The sequence below is a fragment of the Aspergillus homomorphus genome (assembly GCF_003184865.1).
Source record: "Aspergillus homomorphus CBS 101889 unplaced genomic scaffold BO97scaffold_20, whole genome shotgun sequence".
Lineage (NCBI taxonomy): Eukaryota > Fungi > Ascomycota > Eurotiomycetes > Eurotiales > Aspergillaceae > Aspergillus > Aspergillus homomorphus.
In genome coordinates, this window is record NW_020291906.1 from 416367 (window position 1) to 435446 (window position 19080).

The window sequence follows — 19080 nt, forward strand, 5'->3', positions numbered from 1 at the left end:
CCCCCAACACCACCCAGATAAAGAGAGATTCACCCCGAACTAACAGGCGGAATAACCGCAACCTCATCCCCAGCCCCAATAACAACAGTGCCGCCATCCTCCCCCTCAACATCCACATACTCCTCGCGGACGCTAACGCCGCAAGTGCGTAACACAGCGGCCGTGATGCCCGGGTACCGGGACTCGAGGAGCGGAAAGAGTTCGCGCAGAGCCAGCGGGGCGGGTAGACGCTCGGTGGATTTGCCTGTGTAGCTGGTTGCGGTGGAGAAGTAGTGGATTTGGAAGGTTGGTGGTGGTGGTTGGGATGATGACATCTTCTTGGTGTCTTTCTTTCTGTCTTTCTGTCGATGAGGTTCTTAGGGGGCGTGTGGAGTTCGTGCTTCTTTTTTCTTTCTTCGCTTGGGGAGAGAGAGGTTGTTCTTGGAGGATAATAGTTTGAAGAGGGTCTGGAGTCAATAAGGATTTTGAGGTGGGACAAACTGAAGTGAGACTGTCCCGTTCCGATGGTTGACTTGCTAAATGTATGGAAGTTGGAGTAGAAAGATAAGCCGTGGAATAACAAGGAGGGGCGGAACTTGCGATAAGGCAATCTCCGCACCGATCTACTTGGCGCCGCCTTCCCCTTTACGTAGGACATACACTCTGCCTAGTACCTAACAGACACAAAATATTTCACAAGTGGATTCTCCTCCTTCTTACCACAGAGTCTAGTTACCCTCTACTAGAGCCTTAAATGCGGTCACCAAATCCTGCCGAAGATCCTCCCAATTCTCCAGCCCAACGCTGATCCGCAGCAACCGGCGATCAACCGTTGTGTCCGACATAGTTCGCCATTCAATCAGTGTTTCTACCCCTCCCAGACTAGTGGCATGTTGGAAGAATGCGAGCTTGCTAGGGAGCTTGCGAGCAAAATCTTCCGTCTTCATGATGATCGAAAAGACCGGTCCAAACCCATTAGGCATCTGCTTCAACAACCACGACTCGTCCTCCTTCTGTAGACTCGCGTGGAGAACACTCTGAAGAGCTGCCTGAGTAAATGAGTCATCACTGCCGGAAGCAGGATTCTGCGCAGAAAGAGCATCGTGGAGCCATGAAACAAGCTTTGTTGCGTTCTCACTCTGGCGCTGGACTCGAACTTCGAGAGTGCGAAGACTCCTCACACCCAACCAGCTCTCCATGTTTCCCATGACACTCCCCAGAAAAATCCTGTCCTGGAACAGCTGTTGGGCCCAATCCTTGCGCTGGGTGGCAAGCACGCCGCAAAGAACATCGCTGTGGCCCCCAAAGTATTTGGACCCCGAGTGCAGAACCAGATCAGCGCCCCACTTGAATGGATCCTGTAGAAATGGAGGTGCAAATGTACCGTCAACGATAAGGTACGCCCCTCGGGAGTGCGCCTTCTTCGCGTAGGCTTCGATGTTAAATGCTGTTCCCTCCGGATTTACTGGCGTCTCTAAATGAATCACGTCGCCCGCTTCCAATTGCTCCGCGGGGCAGTCAAGGTCCAGCTTCTGAAGCCCCGTCACGCGGCTGAAAAGTGCGATCACACCATGACACCCATGGTAGCCATTTCCGATCGCGATACGGCGAGGATTGAGCAGCGTCAGGGCTGCATGCAGGGCCGACAGGCCCGAAGAATAGCTGATAGCTTCGCCATTGAGAAGGGACGAGAGAATGGCTTCAAAACGGGTGGAGCCAGGCGTCGAAAGTCTGGAGTAGATGTGTGCTGTCTTGTCCTGCTCTTTCTAGGTTGCGACATGATTGTTAGGAGCGGCCAAGAGAAACGAACTCATGGGTACTCATAGAATTAATAAAATAATTGTTGTTTGGAACATACGTCGCCTGTGAGGTCTGCGCATGGCACAAGATCGTCAGGGTTATCAGAATACCGGAATGTAGTGGCGACATGGATTGGAGGAGCAACATCTGAGACCACATTCAGCGCATCGTCCGCATGGAGTGAACGCGTGGAGGTTCCCATTTCTCGATTCGGAGGAGCCATTTTGTACCTCTCCCTAAATCAGGTATAGCAAATGGCCCAAGCAAAGATTATGTACTATGTCACACTGTACTCAATAAAGAGAGAAGACAGGAATGGATCGAGCGCCTGAAGGTGAGTCAAAGCCGGGGGACCTGCGTCACGCCCTCCGGTGACATGAAAAAGTGGGGAAAGAGCTCTCCATGGCGGTGAGTCATCACGTGATCCAGGCGGGGTGGAAATGGCGTGACATCGTGCGGTTTGAAAACAATGTGAGGCGAGGTCAGGAGAGGTTGGAATATAAGAGATCAATGTCTCAAGTTTGGAAGGGGCATGTCAGGTCCATGATTTATCGGCGAAGGGAGCCCATCCGGGATGGTTCGCGGACGGATCCTGGCACGGCGGATTGGAAATTCGTCCGGTCTAGAAGTAGCGCATTAGACACCGATTCACGCAGGAGAAAACCAGAGAACATACCTGCTTCAGAGTCGAATGCAATTGAGATATCATCATGTTCCATGGGATAGTCTGGTGTGTCCAACGAGACAAAGTTGGAGGCAGGATCATCGTCGGATTTCGGCAACGCGAATTTAGCATCGACAATGCGGACGCCAAACTTGCCGGTTTTGCCGAATGACTCGAGGGTGTCTGTGCCCTTGAGTATGAAGTTCATACACCGTCCATAGTGAAAGCCACTGAGAAAAGCCACCAGCTGGACAACTCTGTCGCGGCGGATAACCTGAACTCGAGCGAGGCTCGATTCCCATTTCTTGGTGATGGGGACCACCATGCGACGTCGAGATATGGCGAAAGACGAAGCCACACTGCCAATCCGTCAACATCTAGAGAGAAGCAGGGAACGGAATCCAGGAGACCTACCTGTCAAAAAGCACCTTAAACCCTGTCACGGCCTGTTGGAATGTGTGAAGATCTGGAACGGATGTTAGTTGGTCTTCTTGCGACCAGGAGCTAAGAGACCATACCCTGTACGGTAGCAAAGTCGAAGCGTCTGATCGTCGGTTTCACCATGATTTGTTGCAGGGAATCTGTAAGCTTATCGGGCATTTCAGGAATGACCATGTTCTCCGCGACGGAAACAGTAAGGTCTTTCTGCCCCGGTCGGTATAGGCTAAGCCCTGTCCGATTGTTGACATCGAGGCCAAGCCGCAGCTCACCAGGGCCTAAAGTACGTCAGCTGAGATTCCACGCCGAATGCTGGCACCACACAACATACCGAGATTAAGACGATCCGTAACCGAGCCCCATTCCGTGGCGATGAAGGCACGCAGATGTTCCGAGAGGACAGTAGGGCCATAACCGTGATCAGGTCGGGTATACTGTTCGTCAATGATCGAGATAGTGCCGGCTGGGAATTGGATATGTTCCCTGGCGGGTTTACCAGTGACTCGATCCGCCGGCTGCTCGATTGTAAAGGCACGGATGGAGATGTCGGAGGATTTCGCCTCGCGCTCTTGTGGTAGTATTCCCAAGAGCAAAGAATGCAACATTGTCCGCTCCTCGAGCTCGTCAAAAGCCATCAACATAGACCTCGTACTACCATCCTCCTTGACTTTGAGCAGAAGAGCGGGTGCTCCATCGTCACCACGGAGGAGACCGAAGACCAAGGGAGCGCCGTTTCCGAGAATGTGACGCACGCTGCTTAGGGTTTTGACCTTGGGACTGGTGAGAATCGCTATCCGGAAGCCCTGGTGCTGCATGCGCTGGCCTGTGCCCTCGTTCAAAGGCACGGTTCTCTCGAACAAACGTAAGCGACATTTCTCAACAGGCTCAGGAGGGAAAGCTTTGGGAGTTCCAGAGTCAATGTAGCGGAAGGTCTTGAGAGTGTTCTCATAGACCAATGTCTCATTCTTTTCAGGCTTCAGACTTGCTTCAGTTTTGGAAGTGTATTGAACAATGTTCCAGATGTTCTTGAAATCCTCCTCCTGGAACTGGACATGTAACTCAAAGCCCCGGGGGAGCTTGACGCGCATGGCGTGTGACCGGACGTGCCAACTCACACTTTCCCAAGTAGGGCCATTCTTCTTATCCGACTGGATGATAATATTGGCCAAGTCACTCTGACTGGTTATAGCCGCAAAGACATACCAGTCAGCTCTATCTCGGATTATAGACAATGCGCACGGGATAGGATGTTGCTTGTCGTCATCATCGCTGGATGCGATACAAACATCGACGAACATGCTTCCATAGCTGAAATAACGATTGGTGTCGCTCACTGGCATCATCTGCACAAAGCTGTAAGATTTTCCGGCTTTGTCGGCCAGCAAGGATTTCGTCGCCGTTCCGGATAGAATGGCAGCAACATCAGGAGCAAAGGCGGGATACTCAACCCAGACAGTGCTATCGATGTCACTTGGCGAACGCTCCTGTGAGAGAGTCATGAGGATATTGTTTCTCTTGATGGACATGGCCAGTGAACGCAAATGATTCAGAATCGTTTGACTCAGGCTCAGGAGATCGGCCAGCTCCTTGTTACCAGTCGTACTTGCCACTGCAAGCAAAGCATCAACACTCATTGAACCGTATCGAGCCAGTTCCTCATGTTGTGGAACGATGTTTTCGGTAATCCACAATGCCTTGGCGAGATCGACAATTGCCTGCTTTGCGCTCTCTGCAGGCCGCGTTTGAGGCGACCGCACACCAGAACTCGAGGGACGCGACCGCGCATAAGTTTCTAGTCTCTTCTTCCCACGCAAAAACCACCACAATGCCGCCCTCATCCATTCCGAAAGCGGGGTTCCAACAAGCGGCTTGACACTTTCGGCAGCGATCTCGATTGGATCCCGGAACTGCACCACATACGCCTTCAGGTCTGCAAACGCAGTGTCGCCTAATTGATTCGCAATCGACTTAAGTGTGAACTTAGGTGGCTGTGGACCCCGAGACGTATCCCGAGCGTCCCTACTGGATGACCGGCTTGTGATCTCAGGAACAGGGAGACTGGGAACTGGCTGACGGACTGGAGAGGAAAGAGTCTGCACATTGCTACTAGAGGAGAGTACCGGAGAAAGGATAGGCCTCTCGGACGCCACAGATCGAGTGACCGAGGGATGGCTTGGGGTGTCCTTGAATGGGTTATCCGGGGCAGTTGGCTCAGTCTCGGAAATCGGAGGCGTCTCATAGGTCGAACTAGGGCTATCTGGAATTCTTGGGGCCGGAGATTGAACTTCGTTTTCATCACCGGGCGACGTGGGTTCTGAAAGGCGATGTTGTAAAGCAAGGCCCTCCTCAGCTTGCATCTTTGCCCGAACGCGTTGCGCAAAGGAATTTGACTCAGGGGAAGCGCGAAATGACAGACGGGAGCCTCTTTCTCCAAGACTCAGAGTCATCAGGAAATCTGCATCTTGGGCGTTTTGTAGAAGAAGTGGTTTCCAGTCTTCTGGTCTCGTCCCTAGAGAGAGAGCCTTGGGATGTTCAAGGTTTCGCTCGCGAGGCGTAGGCCCATCATTCGCTCCAATCGAAGTATCGAGACGCAATTGAGGGGGCCCGTCCGTTCCAGAATGGCTGTCAGACCCATTGGATTCCAGACTCTGAGCTCTGTTTCGATCCAGGGAGATTTCCATTGTTGGGACCTCTACTTCGTCACCTCCTTCTCCGATGATCTCAGGCGCCCTGTCGGCAAACCTGACCTTTGCGCCTTTGCGAGGGCGACTTTTGAACGGTGGTTTCGTAAAGTCCGCCATTGAAGTGACATCATGGGCGGCGGCGATCGAGGATGAAGCATTGAGCACATCCTGCGCGGAGGGCCACCGACTGGCAGCGTCAGGACGAAGCGGCCGCAATTCTCGCTGGGTGGCTGTTGCTCCGTAGGATAGAGATTTCGAGCGAGTAGGTCCCAAGAAGGCTTCAATTTGTTGGTCTGTGGCTCCCTTGGCCTTTTTGTCCTTGGAGAACAGCTTCTCCCTCCAGTGTGGCTTCTTGCTCTGTGCCTGTTTCGGTTCCTCGCCGAGGAAAGAGAAAGGGTCCTCAGTCGACATGCTGGCCAAATTTAGTGTGGGTATATTTCTTCGGTTTGCTATAACTTGCTATCGAGCATGGCCAGTTGGTCGAAATCCGTGTTTCTCCACCTGCTCTACAAGTGCTCGTGCGCTGGTTTGAGAGTGTAGATGGGGGGATCGACAAGGGGGCCTGTAACAAGAGTTTTGAAGGCAATCGTAAGGTAGCCGGTGCGAATGTTTATCGGATCAGATGGTGCACCAGTGACTTGGAGAGGGCACACTCGAGATGTTGGTTTCACCGAGTTGTTGTTTGTTATGCGCAGTTGGACGAAACTCCAAAGATGCAGTGGAGAATTGAAGTCAACCAGTGATAAGGTCAAGGATTCGAATTGCGACCAGAGGAGTCGCCTGAAAATGATGGGAATCAGGCGCGATTGCCTTAGTTGACCGATGTGGAGTCGCGGACAAGCGATCTACCAAGGCGAACAATTAAACAACCATTCAGAACCGGGACCAAAGGGAAGGGGCAGGCTGTCAAGCAATGCTCAGGGGCGCAAACGAGCGAGGAAACAAATGAACAGGGAAAAGGCAATCACCTACATTAAAAGGCTAGATATAATGCCAGACAACACTTGTGCAGACGGGTTGAGACGCCTTACAGTTTCTCGATGCGCCGGCTGTACTGTACAGTTGATAAGAACTCTAGAAAGGGAGAGATTGCCAAGCGCCGGTCCAGCAGCTGCTTGTGACTTATTCTGGAAAGTAAACCTGGAGCACGTAAGGAAGGAGGAGGAGGAGGAGAGGTAAGAGAAAGAGAAAGAGAGGAGGGAAAGAAAGCGCACAAGAAGAGGAAAAGGGGAAAGAGAGAAAGCGAGAGATTAGAGGGAATTCATAAAAAGCTCCAAGAAGAACATGTGGGCACAACAATGGGACGGTTGAACCCGTGGTATTAAGTCTCACTTGCGACCGAGGGATTAGATTTGGGTTGGTTTTTGGGGGGGGAGGGGGAAAAGAACGAGGGGGAGGATAAGTTCCTCAGGCAGGCAGGCCAAGGGCCATTCTCCGGTCTCCGCAAATAATTATTGACTATGGAGTTGACTGGCACTTGCAATTCTCCTCAACCATAATAAAGACAACAAGGGTCACCGCGGATTCTCTGCTACACTAAACGTCTGCAGACTTACTTGTTCATCCATCTATCCATCCATCCATCCATCCAGCTAACTGCCCTTCGAGTCAATATTCATCCATCCGCATGAACAATCTGCCCGATGTCTCACCAACCGCTGATCCACCCATACTATTATTAACCATGATAATGATCATGATTGTATGAAGTTATGAACCTAGTCTATCTACTACATTACTTAGTGGTTAGTTACTGTACCTAAGCCACCACTGCGCCCCCAGTCCTCCTCATCAACTTCCTCCTCCCCCATTTTCCGAGCCATAAACATGTCAATCACGTGGTGATAACCAGCACGGCCATAACAGCGGCCCATATTAATCAATGCAGGACCAATAGTAACATCATTCTGTTATGCATCGGTAATAATCCCGGTATGGAGGGTTTGCTGCTTCTGCTATCGGCCCCAATCTAAGCTTACAGGTGCATCAATTGCCAATCCTTTGGAACGGGGCCCCTTGGGTCCGACAATTCTGGCACGACAACTACCGGAGACCATCATCCCCAAATCGATACCACCATCGAAACTGCAATTCATCGAAAGCGACACGACGACGATGACGATGACCGCGACCACGACACTCTCTCTGTACACGTATGCCACGGATGGCAGGATCACTAATTGACCTTATCCACTTATTTCGGGAGTACAGTTAAGTACTCGTCGCCGCAGGTTGAAACTGACGTGGACTTGGGGTGAGACGGGGTTGAATCAAACCGAATCAGCATTGACAGCCCCCCTGTTATCAGAGGAACCGATTTAAGAGGCTGAAGGCCAATGAATGGGGGGGAAAAAGCCCGCGTTGCCCCCCCAGTTGCTGCCCCTCCCCACCCCAAGTGCATTCCGTTGGCTGATCCCAGCCTGAAATCTTGAAACCGCTCCTTTGCCTATCCGAAGTTAGTCTTCTCGGTGGGGCGCCGACGAGCCCCCATCGAAACCTTGCACAGCGAACTTGAAGTGGCACACCCGCCATGGGGATTTCCCATGGGAATGCCTGGCTGCCACTGCGAGGGGCGACGCTGATAGTTATGCTGTTAATTCCTCCATATATCCCATCGCAGCCATCAATAGATACCAACCTGGCTTAGTTCCCCTTACCGCGCCAGTCTCTTCAATTGAGTGTTATGCCAATCAGCCAGAATAGTCTGGTATTGACTAGGGAGCTCGCGAGTCATGGCGATCGACAGAGACCTGAACAACAACTTCATTCATTGTTGGGCTCTGAAGGTACCTACCTGTGCACGCCATACCAGTCGACAACAATCTAGTATAACAAATATATCAAATCAAATACCCATACTAGTGTCAATCCTCTTGAATTCTCCCGGTTGTTGCCTGGTGGACCGAGCCATCCGAGTTGCCAATTTCCCATAAAATTGGCGCAACGGCACGAGACCATCATCGAGGGTCCCTTGGATGATCTTGTTTGCTGTCAATCAATTCCCGCGTTTGCTCGGCAGATCACCGCGAGTGATGGCTGCAGTTGCTGGGCGATCGACCCGTGAGACCGAGTTCGATACTGGGACAGAGTGATGATAAGCCCGTCGCAGACTCATCGCAGCAGCTACCTATACTTGAAACATCTTATACATGGTACCGCACAGTACATCGACATTAAAGCCTGAACATTCGTTCTCTCAAGACAGACTCATGTTCGGGTATCCTCTGGAATGTAACCTTGCACGAAAATGCCCCCAGTCCTGTGTTTAATTCTCTAGTCTAGGTGCACCTTATCGGCACGTATCGTAATATACCCGGCCTTCCGTTCAGGTCAGTCAAGGCAGGCAGTGAGTGCTGCACGATACCATGGGCCTTGGTAGCTGTAGATTTGAGTGCAATTTCCCCTTTTATGATGAGTCCCTGGATTGTTCGGGCCGCAGTTGACAACGGTTGACAACGAACCATCCTGGCTCTTCACAAGTTCGCATCATGCCATACCATGGAACTCCAGCTCCGTCAAACAAAGTCCAGCCGTGGGACATGCCCTTATCCCAGAGCTCCGAAAAAGGGAGGTACGGTAGGTATCTTGCCGGGTAACAAGCTTCTAGAAGCTCGTACATTTGAAGGGAAATGAGAATGACAGTCGGTTACTTGCCTGGGCCAAGAAAGGAAGGTTGCATGCCGGCTTTCCTCTTTCACCCACGCCGGCGGTCCATGTCTCTCATGTCAGCGCAGTAGACTAGGGGCTAAGAACTCGCATTTTGGCCTTTCTCGTTTCTATCCGGTGTGTTCCAGTATGTCTTATGTCTGGGATGTGACAAGAACCCTTAGGGCAAGCTATCTCTGCCCCACGTTCAGCGGGCAACAAGTATTAGCATTCCCTGTCGGGTTGGTAGAACACGGTTTTACATTACTGCTGCTGGTCGATTTCATCGCAGCTATATCTTGACCACACCATCCCCATGTACTGTACCAGTAAAACTTCAAATTTTAACCAAGCTACAGAAGAGTTTCATTGTTTTTCGCCGAGTATGGAAGAGAAAAATCCTTACCAGCGATGGGACATGTGTCCCCACAGTCTCCGGTCTTGGATTCCATGCCAAATAGCTGCCTCATCGGGGCTGGAATATCGATCTTTTTGTTGTGTACGGAGACTGGGCTTCGGAACAAAGAACAAACATAGCCTGCCAATTGAAAGAATGTAGGACATAATGTCCGGTCCAGCACGAGTGCGACGCTGCCCGACGACGATTTAATGCTAAGCTTTCCCTCAGTGTGCAGAGGGGAGAACAGGGCCGCCTTTTGAGGCCACGATAGAGAGATAACTGGGTTGACATCCGCTTCTTTTGCGCCTAGGCAGCTGCACTGTTTCTCAGGGCTCTTCTCCCTTCAACCTCTCTCTTCGCCCCCTATTGCCCAAGCTCAGCTAATGGATTGGCAAACGTCGGGTCTTTCCGTACCGGGGAGAGCGGCTTTCTCTTAGACTTGGACTGTTGTCTCAACTTCACCCTACATGTCTTGACGATGGGCTCTGTTAAAGCGTTTGCGAACCCCGGTGGTCCGAAGGAATGGGGCTGCAAATCAGCGGTGAATTGGCCGCAACCTGCTTGGCTCCCTTTAAAGCGGCGACACGCGCTGTTTGAGGATCTCCCTCCCATCTCGAAGTAGTTTCTCGCACACCGTGGAATCTCGTATCTCGCATTGTTTTAAGTTTCTACGCCATATGACAGCATTGTTGGCATTGCGGGCAACTCATTGTGAGAATTGCGTCTGTAATAGAGTAAAGAAGTAGTCCGAGACATTTCATAGTGTCCAGACACTCCTAGCGCAGTACAGTCGTCGTCGACCAAGGTTAGCAGGCCTGGCGCGGTCACCTTTGGCAGTCAAGAGTCTAAAAGATCATGAGCGGTTCCCACCTGTCATTACTATCCTGAATGAATTTCCGATGAATAGGGCTATGTAGACTACGGAAGAGGTAACTACTACTGTCTTCACCTGATCTTGCCATGATGATTGGAGGAGCCGATCATGGACCATTGCCCAGGAATAGCCTGATGGATTGAACTTGGTAGCTCTCTTCTGACCTGATGGTGCGAACTGAACACATCGTGCTGTCTTAGAGTTTCGATCCGACTGAACCGGAGATACTATATATGCTCTCATCAACATGAACCGCTCTTCACCATAAAACGTACTAGTATTCATGGCAACGGGAAGTCAACCGTTTCCTGTATGTTGTTCTTTGCAGATCAGATAGACACATTGTTGAACTGGTTGTATGCAACCACCTTTGGGAGGAGAAGAGAGACCAGGACGGTTCCGAAGGCACTGCTGGCAATGGATACCAGTTTCCTAACGAAGCCGAAAGGATGGGCTCGTAAATCCGTATAAGTGGCATGGCTGAGACAACCTCAGGGTTTTTCCCCATTTCCGAGACCGAGGGTGTGGATGCTTATCCACCATGAACTTCCTGTCTGGTTGTCAAGCAAGTTTTGTAGGGGCCTTTTCTTTTACTTGACTTTCTTAGGGAGATTCTGTTGTGCGGTCGGACTCGGAGGGGGGGTGGTTTTTGTTTTAGCGTGATTTCCAAGATTAGAAGCCACCACTTCATTGACTGGGCACTTTTGGCTGGCAGGCAGTCCCGCCGCCCCAATCAGTTAACCTTTCAGCGCAGGCTGGTTGGCTTCCCCCCCCCCCCCCGGAACAAAGTGAGCAAACAGGGCGCAGTCAGCAGCTGCTGGGTTTTGGCGCTCTGTTCCGGAGCTGGAAAACTGACTGATGACTGAACTGCCAGTGTCTCTGTTTGACTACTGGACTGGAATTGGCCTGACCTTGGAGCAGAGAGGGGAGACTGCACTGGAGAGGGTTTCGCATTCTCAAACCATGCCAATCTTTTTCTCTTCTCTTCTCTCGTTTTTCTTTTCCCCTTCTCCCTTTCTCTTTGTCAAAGCTGTACGGTCCCAGCTTCAAGCCTAACTGACATCAGACCTATCTCCCGCCCCTTTTCTTACTTACTAACTAACTGTCATCATTGCTACCGATTCCTCGTGTTGACAGCTTAGCTCTCCCGACCTTGCGATAATCCATCCATCCATCCCCCCTTCCCCGCCATCCACACCCCCCGAAGTTATGGTGCGCATCCCCTACATCACTATTTTGGGGGAGATAGAGGAGTAATCAACTTCTCCTTTTCAACTCTCTTTTCATACGCTTCCCTTGCGCCCATCCCAATAGTCCTTCACGTCAAGTCATCCAAAACCGTTCCGTTCCGTTCCCCGATTCATCGCTGGGTTGTTTTCCGTTCGCAAAGGTTCGCGCGGTCATCAGGCTTACTGGGGATATCTTGTGGTTCTATCGTCGAGGCAAGACACTGCTAGGACAACGTGGATTGATTCGTTTACGAGGGGGCTGACCTCCCCGAGGAGGTCATCCCAGCTACCCAGAGGGACCGAAATGAGTCCGCAACGCGGCGCAAAACGGATCGATAATCCTGTCACCATGGTAGTCTCACGTCAATATGAACCCGATGTCCCTGGAACTCAATTATGTGGATTGCAAGCTCGACGATCGCAGCGCTTTCCACGATCCCGACCGCGATGGCGCAGAGGTCGGTCCGTGTTTGGTGGAGTGAGCTGGATGTTTTTGGTCTTAGTAGTGTTGTGTACATGCCCGACTTACGCGGCGTTATTGAATTTCGACAACTGTTTGAATGCGGCTGTCATCGAATCGAATCCGCGACAACTTCAGTTCGTTCCGCTCGACGTGTCGGTCGCTTTCAACTTGAAAGACTCTCTCAACCCCCTCAACATCACGGTCTATGGAAACGTTTCAGGAACGGCTAATGGGGAAACCTATCCAAGCCCGGATAGTCCCGACTGGTCCAACCCGAATGATACCGTGGGAAAGATCGTGGATGTGGACTTTTCAAGTAACAAATTGAGCACTCTTGTGTCGGAGATCAACGTGCTCAGTTGGAATCCATACCATGATGCGTCGGAATTCTGTGACTCTGTCACTCAGGGGAGCTGTCCACTGGGTCCTGTGTTCTACGCTAATGCGTGAGTTCTCCTCGTTTCAATTGCTTAACAGCAGCTAATCAGCTTTGGCCTCACTAGGAGCGATCTTTCCGCCTTGCGAGCCTTTTCCGTCCAACATGACATGCAATCCGCGTACCATTTCTCGACCTTGTCGGCACGCCTATTGATCAAGTCCGCCGATGCGGCTGCCACAAGGATCGGTTGTGTCAGTGTAGATATCACTCCTGATCTCGGGACGTCTCTTCGAAACACAATTACCTACATCCCAGTGGTTATTCTCTTGCTGGTCGGGATCGCTACCGTCACTGCAGCTATTTACAGCCCATGGGGAACTACCGATCCTTTCCACTGGACTAGCAACTATGGACGCGATGAGGACGTCCTTCGTCTAGTGACGCCGGGCTTTGGGGATTGCCTCAACTACATTCAGTTCGCGGTGCTTACTGGTGCCCTGTCATTGGATTACCCTGGCTACTATCAACCTGTGGTCAGCCAAGTTGCCTGGTCATCCCTCATGTTCAACCAAAGCCTCTCGGCCCCCGGAAAGGAGCGGAATCCTGTAGTCGATGGCGTCTATACTGTCAATGCTACCTACGGACTGGATAGATTGAATCAATATGTGGGGTTGCCAACATCCCGCGACATCTGGCCCGGAATGATGGTCTGGATGCTTGTGATTGTGGTCTCAGTCACAGTCATTATTCAAATAGCCTTCGGGCTTCGCACCCTCCATCGTACAATTGCTCATGTGCCGGAAGAAGACCTTCGTTCAAAAAACATGCCTTTCACCATTGGAAACGTCATCCGGATCGTGTTCAACTATTTGCTGCTGCCACTTATCTCTTTCTCGTTCTTTCAATTAGTGATTGCCGGCCATTCTCCAGCATATTGTGTTGTCTTAGCGGTTGTGGTCATCTTGATCCTGGCATCATTCTCTATTTGGACAACTCGCTTGATCGCGACCACGCGCCCTAAATCCTACTTATTCGATGACCTGTCGACGGTCCTCCTCTATGGCCCGCTGTACAACACTTTCTGCGACGATGCTGCCGCCTTTGCTCTGGTACCAATCTTTCTCTCGTTCGCCAGGGGTATTGCTATTGGAGCCTTGCAGCCGTCAGGAATCGCTCAAATTGTGCTCCTCGCCATTTGCGAAGTGGTCTCACTGCTGACCATAGTGGCGTTTCGACCGTTCGCATCTCCCACCTCCATGAACCTTTATCATGCCTGCTTCTCAATCATCCGTTTTCTCACCATCTTGCTAAGCATCGTCTTTGTCCCCTCATTGGGTGTTTCGCAGGCTGCACGGGGTTGGATCGGATATATTATTCTTTTCCTACACGCCCTAGTGCTTGTTTTCGGTTTCTTCCTTAATGCCCTCCAGACCTTGATCGAAGTCATCGCACGTCTTGCCGGAGCGGGAGGTAACGAAGGTGGTGTAACTCGAGGTGGCCTGGTTAAGGTATTTGGTATGCGGCAGCTGTCACGTCGTGTGCCCAGGCAAAGTGTCGGTACGCGTCAGAGCATGGGCTCAGAGGCGGCGATGTTGGCCCATACCGACGACCGGCTCTCTTCCCAATTTGATGGATCCAGACCGCGAAGTCTTTCCGGAAGCTCTGCTATGCTTCTGCACCGGGCGGGTGCGAGTGAAGGCCGTGCTAGTGCCTTCTTCGAGTCAGGAAGCGCACAGGGTGGAACTCACAGTCGAGCAAATAGTAGCGGATTTTTTACGCCATCGACGCCCGGTGGGTTTGCTGGCGCAGGCTATCAGACACCGGGTAGCAATTCTCCCAAGAGCGGACCAGTCTTCGCCATGCATCCGCATGATCCCTATTACCGACCACCCAGGCCGCGCAAGAAGATTATCGAGATCGGCGTATCGAGGGAGAAGTCTCGAGCAAGAAAACGAGCGGCCAGCTATGGGGATGTCGATGACGATATTATGGAAGGCCCGTCAATTTCTGGAAGAAATACACCTGTTCCCGCATACCTCCCAGCACCCAAAGACGATCTCGACTTGGAGGATCCTCGTCAGTCTAGAAAGGACTATGCAGTGCGCGAGGTCGATTTCTATTACCGTGTGAGGGGTCCCCCGCTATCACAGTCAGGCACACGCAAATTGAAGACAGGCCCTGCTGACCCCACGGGCCCTGTTTCGTCTGCGACTGGCTTCTTCCGAAACTTGCTCAGAGGGAAGACCAAGGAGAAAGGGAAGGGATTCGAAGTTGTCCGGAGTGCTAGGGCACCACCGGCAGGTCTATTCCCGGAGGGCGAGGATTTCCATGAGCCGTATGCAGATGAGCCCGAGGAGCCTGGGGCCGCAGATCATGCCCATCAAGAGTCTGATAGTTCTCATGAGTATGAAGATTCTGAAGGTGAGGGTCACGAACGGACCCCGGACATCGCAATCACGCTACCAAACGTTGATACGGGGGGCGCCATTGAGCTTCCAAGTCGCGTAGGCTCTCACCACAGCTCTCAACCTCCCTCCACTGAACCACAGAACACACAGCAAGACAGCACTATCGGCGCACACGCTGAAGAGACATCATTATCACGCGAAATGGTTCCCGAGCCCGCTGCGGGGGAGCCGGCCGTTTCCAATCAGCCTGAAGATTTTACTCCTGCCCAGTCTCAAAATCATCTTCATCCCTCGGCATCCGTGGCTGGCCGATTGCCGTTCAGTGCGGCCAGTTCTCCCTCGCGGGATCGCAACTTATCTATTGCCTCAACAACCGCCTCAACTACCTCCAGCCGTCGGCATGGAAATGCGGAGAACTTACGCATCGAGCGCCCGTCTAGTATGGGCTACGTCGCTCAGTATCGTACGCAGGATAAGATCCATGAAGCCAGTCCAGATGAGCCATCTTTTGCAGGCAGTGCTGCTGAGCTGGTAACCGAAGCACATCACCCAGACGGTGACCGCCAAAGCAGCAACTCAAAATAGTTCTATCTACCCGTGTCACTACTCCGATCTTCCTTTTCCTCTCACGAATCTCCTTCTTATTCGCTGTCACCTTTTCCAAAAATCATTCTGCGCCGGAGTTTGTGATATACGCTTGGGTCTCGCCACATATGCATCATCAGTATTCCATCGCAATCTGCTGGTCAGCGTGTTTCTGTTTTCCTCGCCACTTTTTTCTATTCTACAAGCGTTCCATCTCCGTGCCCTTGTGAGCTCACGGTGCGAGCAGTGTTGGTGAAATTGCGCCCGCGGACTGTCCTGATTTAGGCTATCATCTGTTCATTGCAAGCATAGGGGCTGCATCTTGTATATCTTGGAGTCACTACCTTTTCTTTCATGTACGGAATCTTCGGTAATAGTTCAGTTTAACTATAGTGAGCGAAGCTTGGAGGTTGGACATGTGTGATACTGCTGGATCTCTATTGAGTATACTTGAACATATACAGGGGATTGTTTTCTGTCCTCTTGGGAAAGTAAGTTTTCAATCTGACGTGTAAGAGTACCCGAACCCCCCCCCCATGTTGAGTCGGTTGATGGTTGTCGGGCTCTAAATGGAGCTGGATGCAGATCTGCCGACTAAGCGATAAGGAGGGTTCCGGGGCGAAATCAGGCCATGTGCATGTCTGGATGACATTCTCAACACGAGTACGCCCATTGCTAGGCACCTGATGCCGTCCCATCAGAACATCTTAATGGACCAAATTAGATTCTGCTTGAATGCTGGTCAGTAGAAAGAAATCAGAGGAGGAGAAAGTGCTCTCGTTCTTGATCCCATCCCATAACTAGTTAACTAACAACTATTGAGTAATAAAATAATGATAGTAATCCTTGACCGCCTTTGACAGCCCCGCGGCGACCGGAAACATCGGGTGGGACCCGAACCAAAACAGCTAAACCCAGGCCCGGTCCTATAAGGGCATCTCCACTACTACTACTATTACTGGCACTTTACTATCCCTCTTCCAGTCAGCTCGACTCGATTCGCCGCAACTCACTCACTCCTTCACATCCCACACTCCTCTCCTCTCCTCTCCCCTTCCTCTCCTCCCTCCTCCCATTTGGATGATTTACTAGCCATTTTGCAGTGGCTGTAGTTTGGCTGCGCTCTCTATCTGGTTCCAGTCATCATCTTTTCCTGGGTTTCTGGTCGTGCCCCTCGGATTGTCACGAGGTCGTGGAGCACGCGCTCTTATCATTCATCCAGCCAGCCTCGACGCCCGAAGTCCGAACCCAGTCCCCCCTTTGCCGTTTCGCTGCGACTGAAAGGGATCTGACACTGTGTGACCTGTCTCAATTCCTGTACCTGCCCACAATTACTGTCTAGAGCCCACAATTCATAACCATCTGGTACATAAGCACCCAGCGTCATCCACCGCTTTCCCCCCGCCCGGCTGCCCTTCCATCCTGGCATCACCGCGCCACCCAGTCAATGACGGCCCGTCCTCCAAACGACGGAGACTAGTCTCCTCTTCGGCCCCAGGGACTCATATACCAAAGAATTTCCCACCGCCTCCATCGTACTCCAGGTTAATGTCGTCGTTGTCGAATCCGGCCAGTCCTTCATCCTCCGCTTCCTCCTCCACCGCCGCCTTCCCCGCCACTCGACCCGCCGCTACTTTCAGGCCTCATGCGAGTTCGGAAAATCTGCAGGCCACTGAGGCCGGCCCTGCACGCGATCAGCGCTCCGAACGACGACGATCCACCGTGACTGGGTCAGATCGGAAAAGAAGAATGGTTAGCATGGAGGGGGACGGTTGGCCCCGTCGCACCGGATCAGAGTCGTGGGCAACAGAAGCTGGCCCAAGTACTCGAGCAGGAAGGGTGGATAGCAGGTCTCTGCCTCAGCGATCGTCTCAGATACGCCCTGCCATGATGATGCCTGGTTCTTCCTTTGCCACACCGATCGACCTATCCTCCTCACCGCCGGAGTCGCACCCGTCGAGCACCAATAACACCCGTCGGGGATCATGGTCGCGAGCCCAGGATAATTTCGTGGAATATACTCGACCGCGGTGGCAGCCCGATGCTGAGGTCACACACTGTCCCATTTGCATGACCGCGTTCAGTTTCTGGTATAGGAAGCATCACTGCCGGAAATGTGGCAGGGTGGTATGTGCGGCATGCTCACCCCACCGGATCACTATTCCACGACAGTTCATCGTGCGCGATCCCGCTCGCTCCCCCGCGGCTGCGTTGGTTCCGCCCCGAGCTGCTGCGGCCTTTCATTCCGGAGGCGATGATTCGGTTCACTCGCCTACGACCTTGAACCCAGCCCTAGGCGGCGGGGAAGAGGTGAGACTTTGCAACCCCTGTGTGCCAGACCCCAACCCAGAGCCGCCGCGTGGGTTTGCGACGGTGCAAAACCCCGGAAGGCCAAGTACTGCTGCTGCGACAGGCTGGGGCGAAGGATCATCCTACTATGCGCCGCCGAATTCTCGGCACCGTTCTTATCATTCGCTGTCATCCCCAACTCGGCCCAGTCTCTATAATAGCTTACCGGTGAGTTCGTTTATTCATCGGATGGTGGTCAGGTGGTCGTATACTTAATGCATGTATATACAGATTCAAACCGAGCCTCTCGGGACGCGACCTAGCCGGCAGACAGTTGGCGCAACCGATTATTCGACTTTGGCGGGATTCGCAGGCAGTTTTGCCCCACGATTCCCCGGAATGAATTACGCTGCCTTGGCAAGTCCTCGCTTTACATCTGGATCGGTAAGCTCGTCCACTCGGCCTCTCCCTTATCCACCCGCTGGTGGCGCCAGCTCCTTGCCCGCCATCCCTCACGCCCATCGAGCTCCGCCTGCACGCCCACCTCATGTTCGTGAGCAGGATCTTTGTCCGATTTGTGACCGGGAGCTTCCGCTTCTGGGATCCAACGGGGGCGAGGATGCCCGGGAAGCCCACATTCGGCAGTGCATCGAAAATCATGGTCGGCCCGGGCGCTCAAGTCCCCAGAGCGGCAGTCCGGTCCAGTCCCATCTCGCCGTCCGGCTGGTGACCTTCAAGGCTACCGAGAAGGATTGCATCGGGCACGATGGCGGGTTACAGGAGTGCACGATTTGCATGGAGGAGTATGAAGTCGGCCAGCCGCTCGTACGGCTGGAGTGCCTGTGCAAGTTCCACAAACGATGTATAGTGGAGTGGTTTGAGCGTAAGAAGGAGTGCCCAGTGCATAAGGTCTCCTGAGTTCTGGACTCGGTTCTGGATATCACTCTTGCTGTTGGCGAAGCAGGGTTCCCCGCGGCTGGCTTTCCGCATTCTTATATATTATATCTTGCTCTCGGCTCTTTTTATTGGGAAGGCTGGGGCGGTCCGATTGACTGCCCTTTGTTTATCGTTTAAGCCGGCGTTGCTTGCTATACTGTTGCTATTTTCATCATTTGTGGCGATTCAACTGGTGTTTTGTTCGATGTCAACGGGCTGCCGGGGTGGGTTCATTGCGATTTTGCAATCTAGATCGGAATACAATCAAGTCGTGTTTGCCTACAATTGTTGCAAGGCTAAAAAAACG

At 52.3% G+C, this 19080-nt stretch overlaps 3 protein-coding genes across 3 annotated transcripts; 2 read left to right on the plus strand and 1 right to left on the minus strand.

The window, feature by feature from the left end:
- Positions 1-29: 29 nt before the first annotated feature.
- Positions 30-5976, minus strand: BO97DRAFT_434963 (uncharacterized protein; the record flags this gene model as incomplete). Its single annotated transcript, XM_025697704.1, has 10 exons — positions 30-314; positions 723-1745; positions 1838-1983; positions 2456-2802; positions 2858-2909; positions 2962-3159; positions 3213-4490; positions 4521-4610; positions 4641-4958; positions 4989-5976. The coding sequence occupies 10 exons, from the start codon at positions 5974-5976 to the stop codon at positions 30-32; spliced, it is 4725 nt and encodes a 1574-aa protein (XP_025551068.1).
- Positions 5977-11779: 5803 nt separating this feature from the next.
- On the plus strand, positions 11780-15767 carry BO97DRAFT_88698 (uncharacterized protein). The gene is made up of 2 exons (XM_025701120.1): positions 11780-12622; positions 12680-15767. Exons 1-2 carry the CDS (start codon positions 12018-12020, stop codon positions 15546-15548), a joined length of 3474 nt encoding a protein of 1157 aa, XP_025551069.1. The 5' UTR covers positions 11780-12017; the 3' UTR covers positions 15549-15767.
- A 1329-nt stretch (positions 15768-17096) lies between these two features.
- Positions 17097-19054, plus strand: BO97DRAFT_391445 (phosphatidylinositol-3-phosphate-binding ubiquitin-protein ligase; the record flags this gene model as incomplete). Its single annotated transcript, XM_025693827.1, has 3 exons — positions 17097-17943; positions 17974-18065; positions 18129-19054. The coding sequence occupies 3 exons, from the start codon at positions 17097-17099 to the stop codon at positions 18753-18755; spliced, it is 1566 nt and encodes a 521-aa protein (XP_025551070.1). The 3' UTR covers positions 18756-19054.
- Between the last annotated feature and the right edge of the window lie 26 nt (positions 19055-19080).

Bases quoted from the DNA above. Each gene is read 5' to 3' on its own strand.
- BO97DRAFT_88698 (XM_025701120.1), top strand. From the start codon at position 12,018: ATGAGTCCGCAACGCGGCGCAAAACGGATCGATAATCCTGTCACCATG. The intron at 12,623-12,679 runs GTGAGTTCTCCT...TGGCCTCACTAG, and splicing joins CCTGTGTTCTACGCTAATGC to GAGCGATCTTTCCGCCTTGC.